Source organism: Polyergus mexicanus, unplaced genomic scaffold (genome assembly GCF_030449975.1).
Source record: "Polyergus mexicanus isolate NDT 795.1 unplaced genomic scaffold, iyPolMexi1.0 SCAF_3, whole genome shotgun sequence".
Taxonomy (NCBI): Eukaryota; Metazoa; Arthropoda; class Insecta; order Hymenoptera; family Formicidae; genus Polyergus; species Polyergus mexicanus.
This window is the reverse complement of record NW_027223323.1, coordinates 6,382,355-6,400,668: the sequence shown is the minus strand read 5'-3', so window position 1 is coordinate 6,400,668 and position 18,314 is coordinate 6,382,355. Positions and strand designations below refer to the sequence as shown.

The window sequence follows — 18,314 nt, the reverse complement described above, 5'->3', positions numbered from 1 at the left end:
AGATCCAATAATGTCCTGAAAGATGTACGAGCGAGTTTAGCGCCCAGCTTGGACAAGAGCAGAAGGAAGGATGTGCAAAGGATGCTCAAAAAGTATCCTTTTTCCAACGTTATTTTACGCAATAATAATTCGCGCTGTACCAACATGATTATATTATCTTTACGTTCCCGATTTTATAAAAGCTCGATAATTTTACGAAAATTGCACTCGCTTCCGATAATTTCATAAATTTTTACAGCCCCCGTTCTCTTTCTCTCTCTCTCTCTTTCGATCCTCTAATCGATTTCCGAAGTAGCACAACATCGGCTGTGCATTAACGGAGATGTTGAGAGATTATCGAGACTTGTAACACGAATTCTCTATCTCCGAATTTTTGCGATAAAGGGCACTCAGTATTCTCCGTTTTCTTTCTTATTTAAGAAATATTATTTTATATTATAAATTAATTGATGAAGAAAAGGCAAGATTGCGGGTTTTAAAACATGTATTATAATATCCTTTCAATTGTAAACATTGGATTATATTTCAATTATATACATATATATTATTTTATATTAATAATATTATGATAAAATTAAAATACGCACATGTAATATATAACGGAATTATATACGGAAGATGTAATTAACGATCCGCCGAGATACAAAACACGCGGCACGCAATATGTAATAGATACAATGATATATAAATCAAATCTCGCTTCTTCGGTGGGTTACGATAACCAGACATCGCGCTGGTCCGCGAAAGAAAATTCCTCCAGGGATCGTCCGGTCACCTGTCGTTTTCTATGAGCGAGATGGCCGAGGTCCATTTTTCCTTCGTCGTTCTTCTCCAACGAAACCCACATTTCCGCTTTGTTCTCCCGGGATAAGAGCTAATTTAAAGCCGAGCGTACCTACCAACTATGTCCAAACTATGATTCTCCTTGACAAAGCTTGAAACGTTAGACTCGGCGGCACGATAGTAACGGAGAATAGACCAGACTCGACGACGACCCACGTCATCCACACGCGCACGGAAATTCCGTCCACGGCCGTTCTCGTCGTAAGTTTGAACTAGTTATACACAGCACAATGGCACATACATGTTTCCGAGATTGTATTTCATGTTTGTATAGTATGGGTGAAAGAGCAGTCTGGCTAAGAAATTTAATTTCCAGTGAAAAGATTCTAAAAAAGTAATCGTAAAAAGATGTGTTTTTATTGCGTGAAATTGAATTTATTAAATAATAAGATAATGATGAAACATGTAGTAGTTATATAAATGATGTGATAAATAATGTGATAAATACGTATGATAAAAAATGATATAAAATTATATATTTATATAATATTATATATTTCTTCATGTGTCTTAATAATATTATAATAATTTATTTTAATACCAAATTTTCTCTCATATATAAATTCATATTTGGATTAAATTTAAGCAAAGTCTTGCGTCAACAATTTTTAAACATTGCAACAAGTTAGCGCGAAAAAGATTTATGGCGATTTAAAAGGAAGCATTTTAATGTAACTAATTATTTTTTTATCGAGGATCGAACTTTTTCTATTCAATCTCAAGCTGGTGTCTCTCCTGCTGACGATTACAGCCTGTACGCGTATTCGAGTATTGGCGAAAAATCGTGTGGGAACGTAAAGATTTCACGCAGATGAGGGGAAAAAGATTGTAACCAGATTAATCGCGGTTAATACCGTGGCCGTTACTGTCTCTGCCACGGCGATGCGTTTAGCACTTTCCGTTATCCTGGAAGTAGACTGCCACAGGCCGATTAATCGTCAGCATCAATTACCGGCGTTCTCCTACTCGTGCTCGTTAATTTTCCACGTTACCGTGACGGTTATGGAAAATATATTTGCGTATCGCACTATAACAGTGGGAGAGGGAGAGACTCGCGTCATCAAGAAGACACCGCTGCGATTTTACGTCAATTTCGATGAATTCTCTTTTTTTATCGAGTTTTCATATGTTGCTGTTATTCGATACTTATACTACCGATTAATGTCACATTTATAACTAATGATTGATATTTCTTTTCCTCTCGCTTTTCTTAACGTAAGAGTCACGTAGGCGAAAACAAATAAATTCCCTCTGATCAATCTTTAAAATATATATATTTTCGTGGCTCTTATGTTATCATAAACAAGAAGAAAGAACGAAAATATCTTTCAAACGAATAATACTCATGATACAATAATACTCATGTATTACAAGAGACATTGTTACACGCGAGTTCTGCCATATTTTTTAGTTCATCGTGTACATTTATATATATGTATATATATATGATAGGTGTACAACTTTGCTTCCGCCGTTTTTTCCCCGAAATTCGAGGCTTTATTGTAAAAAACTGGTTACACATTTATGATTCGTCCACTCCCAATGATCGTGCCAATTCTTTTTGACTTTGACTCGAGTCTTCATTAAGTAATGCCTCCAATTCTGCATCTTCGAAAACCTTCTCTCTTCCACCACTATGCCGGTCTTCGACGTGAAAATCACCGTTCTTGAAGCGTTGAAACCACTCACGACACGTTCTTTCACTAATAGCGGCTTCACCATAAGTATTTGAGAGCATTCGATGAGCCTCAGCCGCAGATTTCTTCATATTGAAGCAGAAAATTAAAACCTCCCGCAAATGACGAGAATTTGGCTCGTAAACTGACATTTTCAATCGAGAATAACTTTATGATGCAGACACAAATCGACTAATGTTTCTATAGAGTTATGTTGACAGATGCCCAAGTTTATTGCATGACGTCTATGATCTATTTATTTCGACCACTACTTACCGCTAAAGCCATCTATAGGAAAACGGCGGAAGCAAAGTTGTACACCCAATATATATATATATATAATGTTTATTAATTTTTATATATAAATGCGTTTTTAAAAAAATGTACGCGCTAATAAACTGTAAAATATCGCAGAGCTTGGGTGCAACGGTGCTTCTTATAATAAAATGTCATAATTTTTCATAAAACTCTCATACACGGTTGATTAAAAATGAAATTCGTTATTCGATATCAGATTAATTATCTATTGGATATCGAACACATACAGATATATTTTATATTCTCGATTATCGAAAATGCATATAAAGTGAAATTTATTATTATTATTTTTTTAAGCACGACATTCTTTGATGGGAAAATTAAAAGACGGGTCAATTGTTTATGAAATGTATATTTGTGTGAATCATGTTAAACACTCTTTCAGGATTTCGCCGATTTTCCGAGGACCGTCAAGCACGTGAACGTGTCCTGGTTGGAAGAATCTGCGACGCGATCCGCGAAGCAAGACGAGATCTGTCACGCGGTGCAGCTGATCGGTGATTACTGCGATTGTCCCTGCGTGTGCATTGACAAACGCAGAAGGTATTAAATTATATTGTACATATAAAATATTTTTTTATAAAACTAAAGTATAAAAATAGGCGATAAAGGAAAGGCGATCGTCTTTGAAATAGATTTTACTATACCCTTTTAAGCCTTTCCACATTTCTGTAATACACATTCCGGAAGATCGAACTTTGCGTTCGCTATATCGCGAGCAATTAATCTTACAAGTAATAAATAATAAATTGAATAAATTATACGAATTACTCACACGGTATTGTTCCACCGAAACTTGATGCTTCGTTAAACCTCTTTTTCCTCTTGTCTGTCCTTCATTGCGCCTTCGTGGCATTTATTATATGATAATCCTTCGCGAAAACATTATTAATCACGTTCGCGTCTAATGCACTAATCGGCAAAATACGACGATCCTAGAGCATGTAATGCATTTTTTATTGCCATAGGAAAAGTTTGACATTCGAAAATTGCGCTGCCAAGTTTAGATCATATTCGATACAGCAATGTTATTGACAAATGATAAATCCCGCATTATAAGCCGATGTTTATTGCAAAAATTTAATCTTTTTTTTTCTTTTTTTTAAATATAAATAAAATTATAATTTCATCATTGCTTTTATTTATATTTATTTGAATTTTATTTATTGAATAAATAGAACAGTAAATTGATTTTGAAAAATTTAAAATATTTACTTGTGCAGTTGTTTGTTAAAAAATTTTAATTAACCTTTAAATATTATATTTACATATTTGTATAAATCTCAATTTCTTTTATAAAGTAAAAATTACACTAAATTTTGATTTAAAAAATGATTAAATTAATATATATTTAAAAAAAAAAAAAAATCACGCTATTTAGCTGAAATCAAAAGGAGATGTTAATTATTGTTAATAATTATATTGAGTAATTGTATCGAACTCTACGAATCAGTCGATAAACCTAATTATATTCCCGAATATCGCATAATCCGCGGATGTTTATCTTTAATTTATTTAATTTAAGCAAAATTGCATAAAAAGTAACACACTTTCGATTTAATCGCCACTTAAATATATTATAGTTATAGGGGAAGCTTTTCCGAATAATTCCTCGTAAGGAATAAGTGGATGGATGGATGGATGAGGAGGAGGGGGGGGGGGGGAACATTGGTTTAGGAGATATAATAAATTAAAGTTTCATACTTTTTTAATGCTTTTTCTCAGGTATCGTAAAGTAATATTAGGTAAAGCGAAGTTTTTGTATTTATCGCAGAGGGGAACGAAATAGTGTTTGTTTACATTCGCGTCACGGATATTTTGTCAATAATGTGTTTCATCTGTGTTTCTCGCAGTTCATAAACAGCTTTCAACATGCGAGTACATGAATTTCTGAGTCGTTTTTCAAAAATATTATTTATTGAATGCGTAGGCGGAGAGGACAAATACAACCTAAACAAACTTTATTTTTCTTTATTTTATAATAATAAAAAAAAAAAAACCTTGAAACAATGAAACTTCAATTTATTACATCTCCCCTAAACGAATGCGTCCGTCTCTCATTTTTTTTTTTGCGGGGAATTTAGAAGTACCTCCCCTACAATATATTCAAGTGGCAATAAAATAAAAATATTTCTATATTTAATCGATTTGATTTTTATATATTAATAAAATATTAAGGTATATATATTTTAACATTACATTATCGTATTTGAGATTTCTGATTATTTAGATTACTTATTTATATAAAAATTAGATTTTTCGTCATTATTGAAAAAAAAAAAAAAAAATTGTAGCTAAAGAAAGCCTTTCTCGAATAATTTGCGATCTATTTCATTGAATGTTTATTTAAAGGATGAATGGAAAAGATTTTACTTTCGCGCAATAATTAGTTTTTAATAAGTATTAATTAAATATATTTATTTTGCTTTAATTGGGATGTATTTTTATTTTACAGATCAACATCGTAGCCGTATAACTATGGCATGTGTAGTTACCACGACTCCGCCTCGGTACCAGCGAGTGAATAAATTATTTTTTATTTCTCAAATCCTACGTAAAAACGTATGCATCTGCGATGAAATGAATAAAACGCATGATTTAAATGCGATAAAATTATCTCTTTAAGAGAAAAGGAAAAGTTCATTCCTTCCTTAAGGCATTAAGGATGAAGATATTATATACGATTAAGTAGAAAAGTAGCAAAAAGTGACCGTATTATCCGTATTAAACGAATTACGAAGCGAATCTAATTCCGCTCACCAACAATAAATGTGTTATTTCGATTAAAGAATCGCGGAAGAAAGGCGAAGGATAAAATTATAAATAATTGAATTCATGTGTTGGTATCAATACGTATTTTCGATGCTCCCAATTGACGTATATATAGGGGGGGGGGGGTAAAGGGAAGGGGGAAGGAGAAATATTTTATATAATTGAGGGGCCAATTACACAACAAGTTTAATTATTCACAGAACTCTGTGACATATACAGGGCGGCACACATCGACGACACAGGCAAATGAAATTACGCATCAATTAAATATATATATATATATATATATATATATATATATATATATATATATATATATATACACGTATCGAACAGCTAGAGATTGGTGGGTTATGATGATACAGAGATAAGAGTTTATAGCAGAAGAAGAATTGGACTCGACACGTGTTCTTCGCGATTATCCTCTGATATGTATTCGATTACATCGTTACTCGTATCGTTACCCTTTGCATTCGCGTCCCCGCTATCTATCGTATTATCATTTACAGAAATTAACAATAAATTATTTTGCACGAGCGACGGATAATATGAAATTAATCGATGTCGCGATTAATTTGACATTATCGTGCTTTTTCTCGATATTAATTTTATTCATCCGCTTTGTCTCTCCATCGAAGGGGAAGCGTCGATGCGAAGGGTTCGAAAACAGCCGACGGGATTGACATTCGCAGCTACTTTATTCTTCTCGAAAGCTCTAAGTCGGACAATTTGCGAGGAGATGAGGAAGGATTACTTTCTCTTTTCTTTGTCTTTCCCTCGTACATAACGTCGTTGTCGGAAAGTTTGGAAACACTTCGCTTGGGATAAAGGCGTGATATCGGCTCGAATAATTGATCATTTCGGGAGCAAACGACTTTGACTTGCGCCCCCGACGATAATTCCCGCTTTCGCTCCTCGTGCGGTTTATTCCTCACGGATTAATAATGACGCGGTCATCAGTTGATTGGAATTCGAAGGAAGAAGAGAACGAAGAGAAGCTCGCGTGGAGAAACGAAAGAGAATCGTTTATAATACGCGCATATTAATTGTTGTTGCTACAATTAATCGATTAATTCTTTATCACGCGAAGAGTGACGCATCTCTTAATCTCTTAAGTTGAATTTCGATTATTTCGTCAAGTTTTTCGTCAAACGGATCATTGAATATTTTATAACATCTATCCAGACATTTTATATCGAATTATTTCGTTAAACGCATTACATTAGGAGAGATGCGTATTTAATGTTTGGCAATTATCAATTATATTATATCTTTGTTTAATATTTTTAAATTACGTAATTTTTTTATAACATTTTTTTTATCGAAACTTTGTGGAATCTCTTTCGCCTTTCTATCGCGTTCTCTTAAACTTTCCGACAATATAACTTTCCGTAAATATACTTATATATATATGTGTGTGTGTGTACGAGCATCCCTTGCGCGCGTCTCTTGCCCTTCGTCCTTTTCCCTTCGTCCTGCTTATTTACCGAAGCAGGACACGGCGTTGAAGGCGCACTGCTTCCAGTAGCTGCGTTTACGCTGTAAATCGCCGATATCCAGCTGATTGCGAAGGCGCTTGACGATCTGCTTGGTGAATAGGTAATTTATCAGGGCTGTCTCGATGCTGCCGTCGTCGTCTATCAACTGAAACAATTAGACGACGTCGTTGGCTATTTTCTTTTTGGAAGAAAGAGTAACAGGTTTTTTTTTTGAATAAACGATAATCGGAAAGTTATGATATTAGAGTGATATTAAAGTGATAAGGATATGAGAAATTTGTAATAGCAATAGCAGTTTGCATATTTTGTTTCGGGAATATTACGCTAAAGAATAAATATAATTTTATTATAATATATAAATATTTATTACGAAGTATAAAAATTTTTAACATTACCAGGAGATAAATTTATGAATAATCATATATAGAAAATTGGAAATTGCTTATAATTTTTAATAAAATAATCGCGTAGCAAATATTTACGTAAAGTCGATCCATATTATCAGATATCGATATTAAGCAAAATTAGATAATTAATGCGGTTTATTCGCGGTTCACGCCTCTCGCGAATCGAGCTCTCGAAAGGGAATTTTAAGAACGTTTCGACGCGTCAAAGATCTCGGCACTCTCATAATTTTGACAAAATTAGGAAAGCCTAGAATCTTAAAGCAAATTATTTATAACTATTGATTCTGTGACGTTTTCAGTGGATAGAATCGGGCGACATTTTTTGTATAAAATATAAAAAAAAAAAAATACTGATTAGTTGAAATTCTTGGAATTCTTATTTTTACGTTCAAGAGAGAGCTTCGAAATAATATATATCCGATATGTGAAAATTATATAACTCAATTTATACGACTCATGATTTCTTCTTTTTTTTTTTTTTTTAACAATGTCGCTTATCTTCGCGAGAGTAAATGCGATTCTTTTGCCTCGATTATCTGACGTTTAGCTCTTTGGAAATTTTATCGCAGAGATATATTTCTTGACTATAATAAAAAGTCGACAGACACAATCGAAAAATACACATGTGTTTTCGGATTTTCTTTTAAATAAATGAGTCTCCGGAGTTACATGAGCGAGCGAATGAAATCTCGTCTGTCTTTTACAGAGATTGTATAAAGAAAAGAAATATTCGATTAATATTTCTCTCTCTTTCTCTCTTTCCACTTGTATTATACATTGATTACTTTCTCGATATTTCTTAATTTTTATCTTGATCTTTCAATGTTAGGTAATGTTGTAATATTGTATCTTACTTTTCTCAATTTCTTTATATTACATTTTTTTTTTTTTGTTTTATTTAAGGGATTTACGATTCTTCTGTTTTTACACTTGTGATATTTTGTACCTTGCTTTGTAAAACTTACTTCTGTTTCGCGATGTTTTTCTTAAGAAAATCTCTTATGTAAGATTTACATATCACAGATCGGGCCTTATGGAATATTATAGATGTGTGATTTTCGCTTTGTTGATCACCCGTGATTTCATAAGGGATATCTTCTCTCAGAGAGCTTTTTTCTTCCTTTCTTGTCGGTTTTTTTTTTTTTTTTTTTATGCAAATGTAAAAAATATTCGCGTAGCGTGTCAGTTATAGTTCGAACACATTCTCTAAAGTTTTCGATATAAAAATTGTGTAAAATTAATATATTTGTGTACAAAAGCTTACAAAATGAAGATGAAACGATAGCGTGTCAGAGCGTAAGAATATTTTTTTCATCACGAAGAAATATATACATGTTTATCTTCTAGTGTAATAATTAATTGTTTGATTAAAATATTTAGAATCCTTTTTTTTTTCTTCTTTAACGTATGAATATTACGCAAGCTTTCTAGATGCTTCTTGGTATTTTCCTCTCTATCTTACGCCTGAAAAATTTCACTCTCTTCATCTATTTTTATTACTATTATATTTTTCTCGACGTAACTTTTTTTTTTTTCCCCGAAAATGACCACTTGGTGTTGAAATTAAGAAATTGAGAATTGTGAACACATATCGAAGGGTGCGCTAAACGAAAATTCGATTGTCGTATTGACAGATTATCGATTCACGAATTTATTGGCTCTCGTGGCCGCTTCCGTGCTCGTCTTCGTTCTTCCTTGCTCTTTTTCGAGATGTTGATTCGTATTTACGATTAGACACAATTGCAACTTGCGATAGTAGAATTGTCGCCGCGTAAATAAAACGGGACACAAAATGCAATTCGAGTTAAAAAAAAAGACCCGTTTCTCGATTTTTAGGTTTATATTTCTTTATTCGCCGAGTTATATTTTTGCCCGATAGATTTTTCAATCTATTCTATAAAAGAGTTTTGCTGACGATAAGAGGACAGACGTAATCAATTGCATAATAACGAAACAAGAAACGTACTGTTGTTTTCTTTCGTGTAACGCGAGTCTAAATTACTCTGAGCGAGTTATTATTTTTTTCTCGATCCGATGGTTAAATGAAGCTTCCACCCACTCAGTTTCTCTTCATCATTTCTTTCCATCGTCTTCGTCTCATTTGCAATTCAGGGAAATGAGTTGCGCGGTTACGCAACATACGACGACGCGATTTCTTCGAATTTTATTCTGCGCGTTGCCGATGGAAAAGTAGCATCAACATTTTCACAAAAGCCTCGTCCTCTCCTTCCGATTACGTCATCTCGTAACAGTATCCTTCCGGAATTCATCGAGTAACAAGTGTATCGATTTTGTCGAGTAGTTTCGCAACGCTTGCCCTTTGACGGTATCGCTATTGACGTGACAGCTTCTTTTCCGCCCCTTGTTTCAGCTCGGCAAGTATTTTTATTTTAAGATAGATCTTTCAAATCAAACGTTTTCGAGATAGGAAGGGAATTGTGCGATATGACGGCGAGCTTGCAGTTATTTTCTTACGAGGCGCTCTTTTTTCTTCTTTTTTCTTCTTCTCTTACCTTTCTTTTAGAATGCGTGAAAAATTTCAGAAAATACTGTTCTCGTAAAAAAAAAAAAAAAAAACCAGCCGTGTTTTTCATAGCTTTTGCTTTAAGGAGCCATCGTTAAATAATGATTTTCAATTTATTTGTAATATTGACAATATTACTCTTCTTGTTTTGTCATCGCGTTACAAGCGACTCTCGTTTATATGAAAAATTTTATGAAAATTTTATGAAAAAATATGATTTGTCGATACTATGACTGCTTCGCTTTATTTGGAGAAATGAGAGAAAAAAATTAATATATAAGATATCTTACAATTCGTGAGATTAATATTAGCGATGGATTTTTCGAATAATTTGAGATCGATTCGTCTTCTGGCGAAAATATCGAGGGGGAAGTTTTCATTTATCGCAACTTTTTAATTTTCAACATCATACATCTTCATAAACGAGTTTCGAATTAAAGTTCTATTAAATTATAAAGTTTGAAATTAATTAATGAATATGGTTTTTCCCCTATTTATTTCTCTGAAGCTTGAAGCTCTCTCTCTCTCTTTTACTCGGAAATTATTGATCTTGCAATATTTTTCTACGGAGGGAAAAATCTATTTCAGATCAGTCGGAGAATCCATCGTCAAAATTAACTCGTCGCGAGGTTGTAGGACACGTAGGATATTCTATCGAGAGTGCGAATGTCAGGAAATCTTTCGCGGGTTTCGAATCATGCAAAAGAGAATATCCCCCATCCATCTCGTCATTCGATTACAAAGCGATGGAGAATGCGAAGACGCTTCTGACAGATGTCAGACGAATCCCTCGCCCCATGTCCATTTTACTTCTTCGGGGAAAGAAAAAGAAAAAAAAAAACACTGACAGATCCTGATTTTTCGAATTTCATTCTTCCAACGTTTGTCGGAGACGAATTTTTTTTTTCGCCAACAGTCCGAATTTTTTATTCAACGCTGGGAAATATAATTTTGATTTCTCGCAAGAGAGATTTTACAATTTCGCGAATCTTCGCTCGAAATAGATTTAGGAACGATACGATTGCGGGAAAAATTTTAGATGCGCGAATTTGAAAGCTCTTCGCTTTTTCCTGATCGTGTATAATGAAAATTGAAAAAATAATCCGAATCCGACTGGAACAATATTAAATGTCACGCGTTCCCCGACTTAGGATCTCCGAAAATTTCTGTTAGATATTTTCATCGATCTTTTGATTCTCAAAACTTTATTCCACAAAGATGATCCCCTTAAAACGATATATTTTATAATTTGTACGTCAAAACGGAAATATCTTACGCCGTTTTACTTACGTCCACGGTGTTCAACAATCTGTCTTTGTCTTTGTCGGCCGTTGGCATCGCCATCGACCATTCTGCCAAGACGAGAAGCATCAACGCCAGTGTAATTGCGTTTCGTACCGATGGCATCCTTACAGAGTCTGAAAGTGAGAATAAAATTGACGAAAACATGAAATTTTTTATTCGCGTAAATCCGATGTAAAATAATATTTTACTAAAGATTCTTGACAAATATTTCGTCTCATTCGAATTGAAAGAAAACCGAGAATTATTTCAATCGTCATCGACGACGGTAATTTTGACGCCTACATCAAATTTTTGTCAGAATAGTAGAATTTAGAGAAGATTGCTTTTTCTATTGTATTCTTAAAATCTATGTTGAAATTTTTCGATCTCTGCTAATGCAACTGCATGAAAGATATGTTGCGCATTGATTTATTTTACTAGCGCGATATTCATACCCATACAGCACAGAACATTGCAGTAACATTGCAGCAATATTGCAACATTATAGCAACATTGCGGCAATGTTGCAATATTGCTGCAATGTTCTGTGTTGTATGGGTAAAAATTGATGCAAAAATTATTTCAAGTAGATAAATATGTATACTTTGGAATGAAAAAAAAAAAAGAGTTTGATTTTTTAAAACATATATATTTTCTTAATACACAACGTAACCGTCTTTGATATTGACGGTACATTTGGCTAGTCAGAGAGAACGATCGAGAAATGAAAATTCGTATCCTGAATTTTGTCGCGTCGAAAGTGGAGAAGCGTGGAGAATAATTTCATTACGTCGAATCGATGCGAATCTCGGCAATCTTGTCACCGACGAAACGTTCGATTAGAAAGCGATGTTCTGTTTCGCGCCTTGTGTCTGTGCGTGGAAAAAGCACGTCGAGAATCGATATAAACGATCTGAATTGCCGATAACTAATGAACCCGCTAACGATTCGTGCAATTGAGTTCATAGGCGTATCTTTTTTTTCTTTCTTCTTAGCGTATACGGCAATCTCTTATCATTCCGTACATTTTCATTCTGATAACGTGCAATTATTTAATAACGTATCTCTTTATTTCATTCGCGGAACAAAGAAGTAATAAATATTGAATTTCTCATTAAAAAGTTGTCGGAAAGAAATTTATAAAAGAAATATATTGTATTTAAAAGAGGAAGAAAATGCGAGACATGTGGAATGCGTGACATTGTATTTAAATAATACAACGTTTAAGCGTTCAAATTGGAGAGAAAGTTTTGTCCGACTGGTAAAGTGTTTCTGATAAAGAGATAAATTCTATTCCGATGAGAATATATTTCTCAGAGTTCGGGGATTTAATTTCCTCGCCTTCTTCGCTTCGAGGGAAATGCGAATAAACAAACAAATCGATAAAGTTTTGCTTTAACAAATCCAATTGTTGGATCAATTCTCGCGAGTGTATTAATTGGAACGAAATGAGATGATGCGATCGATGAAAATTGTTCATTGAAATTCTGTATTTAATTTGAAGGAACGTGACGAAAGAGTAGGACGACACGGGGTACAACGGATATGTGTAGCGTAGGCCATAGATACACATGGGGACGGGGGGATGAAGGGGGTTAAATGAAAAAAACGAAGCCCGCGCGAGGCTCGCCACCCGCGGTTAGCGTTACGCAATCCGCTAATTGCGAAGGACAATCGACGATGTGCGTTATTATTGGTCGCTTCATCAGATTAATTCGTTGCGGCCGCGTGAAACAGAAACACATTCGAGTATCGTACAAAGCGCACCGCGGCGGGCGACAACGGGGTGATCGCGTTGCGGTGCGTTCTGCGCGAATCTATTTCGCGTTTCATTAATTAGAAAGGGTCATCGCGATAATTCGAGCGCGAACGCGTTTTCGAAAGGGGGTTTTGCCAGCGGCCAATTTTATCTGATTAAATAACGAAACCTATGCAGCACCGAAAGATTACAAAAACATTGCATAGACCTTACATTGAAACATTGTAATATTGCATAGAAGTTGCGAAATGTTTCTGCAATGTTACTGCAAGCCTGCGGCAACGTTGAAATGTCCGCCCTCAGAAATATTTCAATGTAAGACTACAGTAATGTTACGGTGCAATGTATTTGTAATATTTAAATACATTGCTACAAATATGCAAAACGCTTCAAATTTAATACATAAACTTTGAGAACATATAAAAACATCCAAGAGAGATAAGAAAAAAGATTGTGAATTTACGCAATTACAACGAGTTCTTTCTCGTCTCTCGTGGATGTCTTTATATATTCTCCAAGTTTATCTATTAAATTTGAAGCATTTTGCATATTAAAAAATTATTATCAAATTTTTGCTTTTATATAAAAATGGGAGCTATTAAACAATTTTCTGTTATCTAATTAACATCGCTATTTTATGAATTATTTACAAGTTTAAGAAATTGATAACGATTAAATAATTTAATTCATGAAAATTGAAATTTTATTTATATAAATATTAAACTCCATATCTTAAGTAGACAATAAACGGATAATTTTTTAACTTTTTTCGGATAATTATTTGTCCGATTTCTGAACACTCAATTCAATATCTGAATTTCCTGTGTTGGGATTGTATCAGACAAATTAATCTGATAAAAATAGTTATTATACCTTTAATATTACTAACCGTTTTTTGCAAGCTTTATATAACTATCGTGATTAAAATTTAAATACGGGTTAGATGGTGGTAAACGAACGAAGTAGCGATTATCAAATGTCTGTCTTTTGTAATGTTTTTGAAATGTTGCTGTAACATTCTCATAAAATATTACAATTCCAGATTCCAATAATGTCTCAACAATATTTCATTGCAACTTGCAAGATTGTAACATTGCTGCAATGTAATTGCAATGTTCTGTGCTGTATGGGAACGATTGCGTTGAGATAAAATCGCCGAATGTATCGCGAACGGGGGGGGGGGGGATAAGGAAGAATCTTGAACGCTCGACAGAGGTAAAAGTTCTTCTTCTTTTTTTTTCTTCTTCTTTTAAAGATCGCGAGACGGGAAGTAGAATGCTCGAGTGTACACGAGTGAAGAAATGTTAAGAATTCTTTTATCAGAAATTTTTTGACGCGCGCACACACCTGGATTCCGCAAAAAAAAAAAAAAAAGAAAAAGAAAAAGAAAAATGAAAAAAATTGGAATCTCCGTATTTTTAGATTGTCTCTGTGATTTGGCTCATCGTGACCTCGAAACTCGCTCTTTGATAATATTTGCGGTGAATTTTACGCCTCATTAGATTTGTACCCGAAATAAATCGTAATTTGTCTATCGTTTATTGTTGCATTTACTCTTTGTTGGATTATTGTGAAAATTAATACAGATAATTAAGTTTGGCGCAACGCTGAAAAACTCTTCTCTGAAAATTGACCCAATTTAGACACAAGCGGATTAATCCAAATTATTTATAAATGTACTTTGTTCGCTTTTAAATCTTTTCTCTCTTCTCAATCCTTTTTCGAAAAATATCCAATATTTCGTAGCTCTATTTAAATAATAACTAAATAAAAAAAAAAAAATTACAGATGTCTCGTACACATTATCTCTAAATAGCTAATCGCAAAGATTTATTATAAGGTATTATTATAAAGGCAATTAATTTAATTCCGATCTTAAAACTTATCGTCCTTAGATTTCAATCATAATTCCTGAGAGCAATATACGATAAAAATAATTTCGAATAAACTTTACAACACTGTGTTCTCATTTTAATCCAATCTTTCCGAATTGTAAGCTCTGTTAAATTATCAGAAAACCGCCTGACCATAAAAGTCCTTTTCTACTGTGGCGCCACGAACGTTTTAATTTGTAAACTCGTTTATAATTACTTTATCAATGGAAAAATCATACAAATCGATAATAATTTTAACGATAATTATACAAGAGCAGTTTATTCTAAGCAATAAAATTTCCTACTTGTATATTTTAATATACATACACAATAATATTTATACATATATATATATATATATATATATATATATATATATATATATATATAAAATATATATTATATTTATATCTACTCATGTTTTTTTTTTTGCACAAAAGATACTCGAAGCAATAAGAAAGGTGTACCGTATTATTGCGGAAAGTAAAGAGCTCTAGCGAAAGAAGATCTAATTTGTTCTCGTCCGCTCGACGCGAACGGACGTCAAATTATACGTTGGTTTGCAAACGGGGTCGGGAAAGTCGTGCGGGAATTCGGTAAATTTACATTTCAGGTGCGTATCGCCTGTCACACTCTCGTCGCATATCGTACCCTCGAAGAGTGAAGAGAAAGAATACACGCGAGAGAAAAAGTTCCTTTTTATTAGATTTTAATTAAACTCGATATTCCGCAGAAGCGTTCAATCGTAAAGTTTCTTCCTTCATTGACATACGTTCATTTCGTTTCAATTTGCGAGTTTGTTTACGACTAATTAATCTATAACTGCTGCTATTTATTTGCCATCCATCGCGTTCCAGTCGATCGAATTTAAATATTAATTTTTATTCAAATCAAAACAAAACATACGCGCGTTTTCTGCTTCGTAAATTTACTCTCGCGCTTTTCGTACCCCTCTACTTTTTACACAATTATCTTTCGCGTTTCGCGTAGAAAATTTATATCAGTATAATTTGACTTGCATAATTTTTTCTCTGCAGCAGAAATTCGCGCAATTCGATCGGACCGAGAAATCGTACCCTTCGTTTACCGTATTCCCGAGGGATTAATGACGAAATAATCTCCGCGAAGAGATCCTTTCCAATTCATCCCAAACCCCATAGAACATTATCGTAGAAACCGATCGTCCGATTAGAGAAGAGTCTTTTTCTACTAACGTCGCGCCAACACGCGACTTGTCAATTCCATTATGTCACATACATCCTAATTCTTTTTCCATTTATGATTTACATTTGTACAATTATTTTCGATTTAATCGACGAGAGAGCGACTTGTTCAAAGGACAATCGCGCGTGCGGGAAATGCCGGGACCGGAAAGTCGCGCGCGGAAAGAATTGGAGAACGCGATCTTATATACCTCGTGCAGGCCCGATGCTCGTCCGACGTTCGTCCCGATGGGAGCGAAGGGAGGATGACACTCGAATGCGAGCCAAGACAACTCGAACCCCAGGTAGCGTCGACTCTTCGATGTCTCCGCGAACAGAGTGACCGAGCATTGGTGCACGCGACCACTTTATACTCTCGCCGGCTGGTGCGGGTAACGGGCGGTGGTAGCGGAAACCCACCCTCCTCTCGCGGAAGGAACTCACGGCCGCCACCCCCGGGCTTTCACCCCTTTCCTCCCCGACGGCGATAATCGGCGTCTCGCCGATATATATATAAAGTATAAAAAATCAAAAAATATATATAAAACAATTAAAAAAAAAGAGTTAATGATATTATTTCGAGAGATCTATTTTACAAGATTTATTTAATAAAAGTAATTAATACCCAATTATAATTATTTTAAATATAAAAGTGATACAAAGTTGGAAATTCATAATAAAGTAATAATTGTCTTGAAAGTAGGATTCGCGAACATTTGCAATTTTTAGTAATTATTTTATAAATTTGTATGTACAATATTTTATTAAAAAAAAAAAAGGGAAAATAATTCGTGCTCGCAAGCGAAATGGAAGCTTCCTTTGGTTAGATTGTTATTTGGGGATTTGTATCGCGACGCGAGAACCGAGAACGAACGTGAGAACGGCTTTTACTACCTTCTTTACGAGTTACCCGTACGACAGTAAGATTACACTTCCTAAAGGCTCATTTCCCATCATTTCAGCATGCGAATGGATGTCTCGCGTTATCGATCGTTCGGAAAAATCCACGGAGAAACGTCGCGTTTACGTTTAGATTTTCGGTATAAAAACGACATTTTTCCGGACGATTTTTCTTGCCAACGATTACTCTGTCCCCCTCTGTGGGACAATGTGACTTTAAAGAAGAAAAAATATAATAAATTCAATTAAGCGAAACTATAATTTTTTAAATTTGTATAATCTACGGAAAGCGCAGTGAAAAGATGTGAAAATTTGCGCAAGATATAAATTAAAAGAAGATAAGAAAAACGTAAATAAAGGATATGAGTCAGATAGCGTACGAAAGACGCGCGTGGATAAATGTAGTAATTTTTTGTTTTATTTTCTCTATTCGAGAAAAAGTAAATTTTCTCTGTTATAAAGAAACAATTTCCATTGTTTCGTCCTCCTCTCTTTCTGATAACGCGCCGAACAAGAAATGGCCTGGTACCGCGAGAGAGTTAATTGTTCATAAATTTTTATTATACGAAACATATAAAATATCTTTTTTTCATGGTGATACTTGCGATACATCCACACATTATTATTATACACGTGTAAAATTGAGATTGAATAAGATACATGATGAAGTTTTCATTTAGCAAAACGAGAAAACATGCAAAATTGCCGGCTACATTTACGATTGATGGCATTCGAAAATTTATTATTATTGATTAACGTCAAACTGTTGTTTCAAATAAAAATTCTTATTTATTATCAGTGTCACAATCACGATATCAAAGGCTTTAATTAAAACATGAATATTTCTATTTTTTAAGAATCTCGGAATTATATTGGGATTGTTGAATGCGCCTGCATGAAACAAGAGGGATATTTCTCTTCGAAATCTGAGTGTTTCAGTGTTTTTTATTTTCTTTATGTATTTCTTATCTTTTATTTTCTATTAATTTTTCTGATTTTGTTATGAAAATTTTTTAATGAGATACCTAACTTTAAATTAAAATTAAAATATTTTACATTTAAATAACTTAAATTTAAACTTAACTTTTGCATAAACCTATACTGTATTTTTCAATTAAAATACTCAAGTTACACATAATCGAATGGATTTTCAAACAAATAGTTTTTATAGCAAATTATTGTTTCAGATTGCATTCTCTTTCTCCTAGAATTTACAATTAAAATAAGAGATTATAAAATAAATTGGATAAAATTAT

The 18,314-nt window shown here is 33.8% G+C and overlaps 2 protein-coding genes across 4 annotated transcripts in view; one reads left to right on the top strand and one right to left on the bottom strand.

Moving 5' to 3' along the window:
• Dnalig3 (DNA ligase 3) overlaps nt 1–5,542 on the top strand; it is a 39,736-nt gene extending 34,194 nt beyond the window's left edge. For all 3 annotated transcript variants that reach the window (XM_070316573.1, XM_070316574.1, XM_070316572.1), the window contains exons 17-20: nt 1–92; nt 948–1,044; nt 3,223–3,380; nt 5,293–5,542. In XM_070316573.1, coding sequence (XP_070172674.1) covers nt 1–92; nt 948–1,044; nt 3,223–3,380; nt 5,293–5,305 — 360 coding nt within the window. In that variant the 3' untranslated portion in view covers nt 5,306–5,542. The remainder of the gene's footprint in view (nt 93–947; nt 1,045–3,222; nt 3,381–5,292) is intronic.
• LOC138945215 (allatostatin C) lies at nt 5,282–16,484 on the bottom strand. Its single transcript, XM_070316580.1, has 3 exons — nt 16,371–16,484; nt 11,330–11,457; nt 5,282–7,253 (listed from the first exon to the last, which is right to left on the bottom strand). Exons 2-3 carry the CDS (start codon nt 11,444–11,446, stop codon nt 7,089–7,091), a joined length of 282 nt encoding a protein of 93 aa, XP_070172681.1. The 5' UTR covers nt 11,447–11,457; nt 16,371–16,484; the 3' UTR covers nt 5,282–7,088.
• Between the last annotated feature and the right edge of the window lie 1,830 nt (nt 16,485–18,314).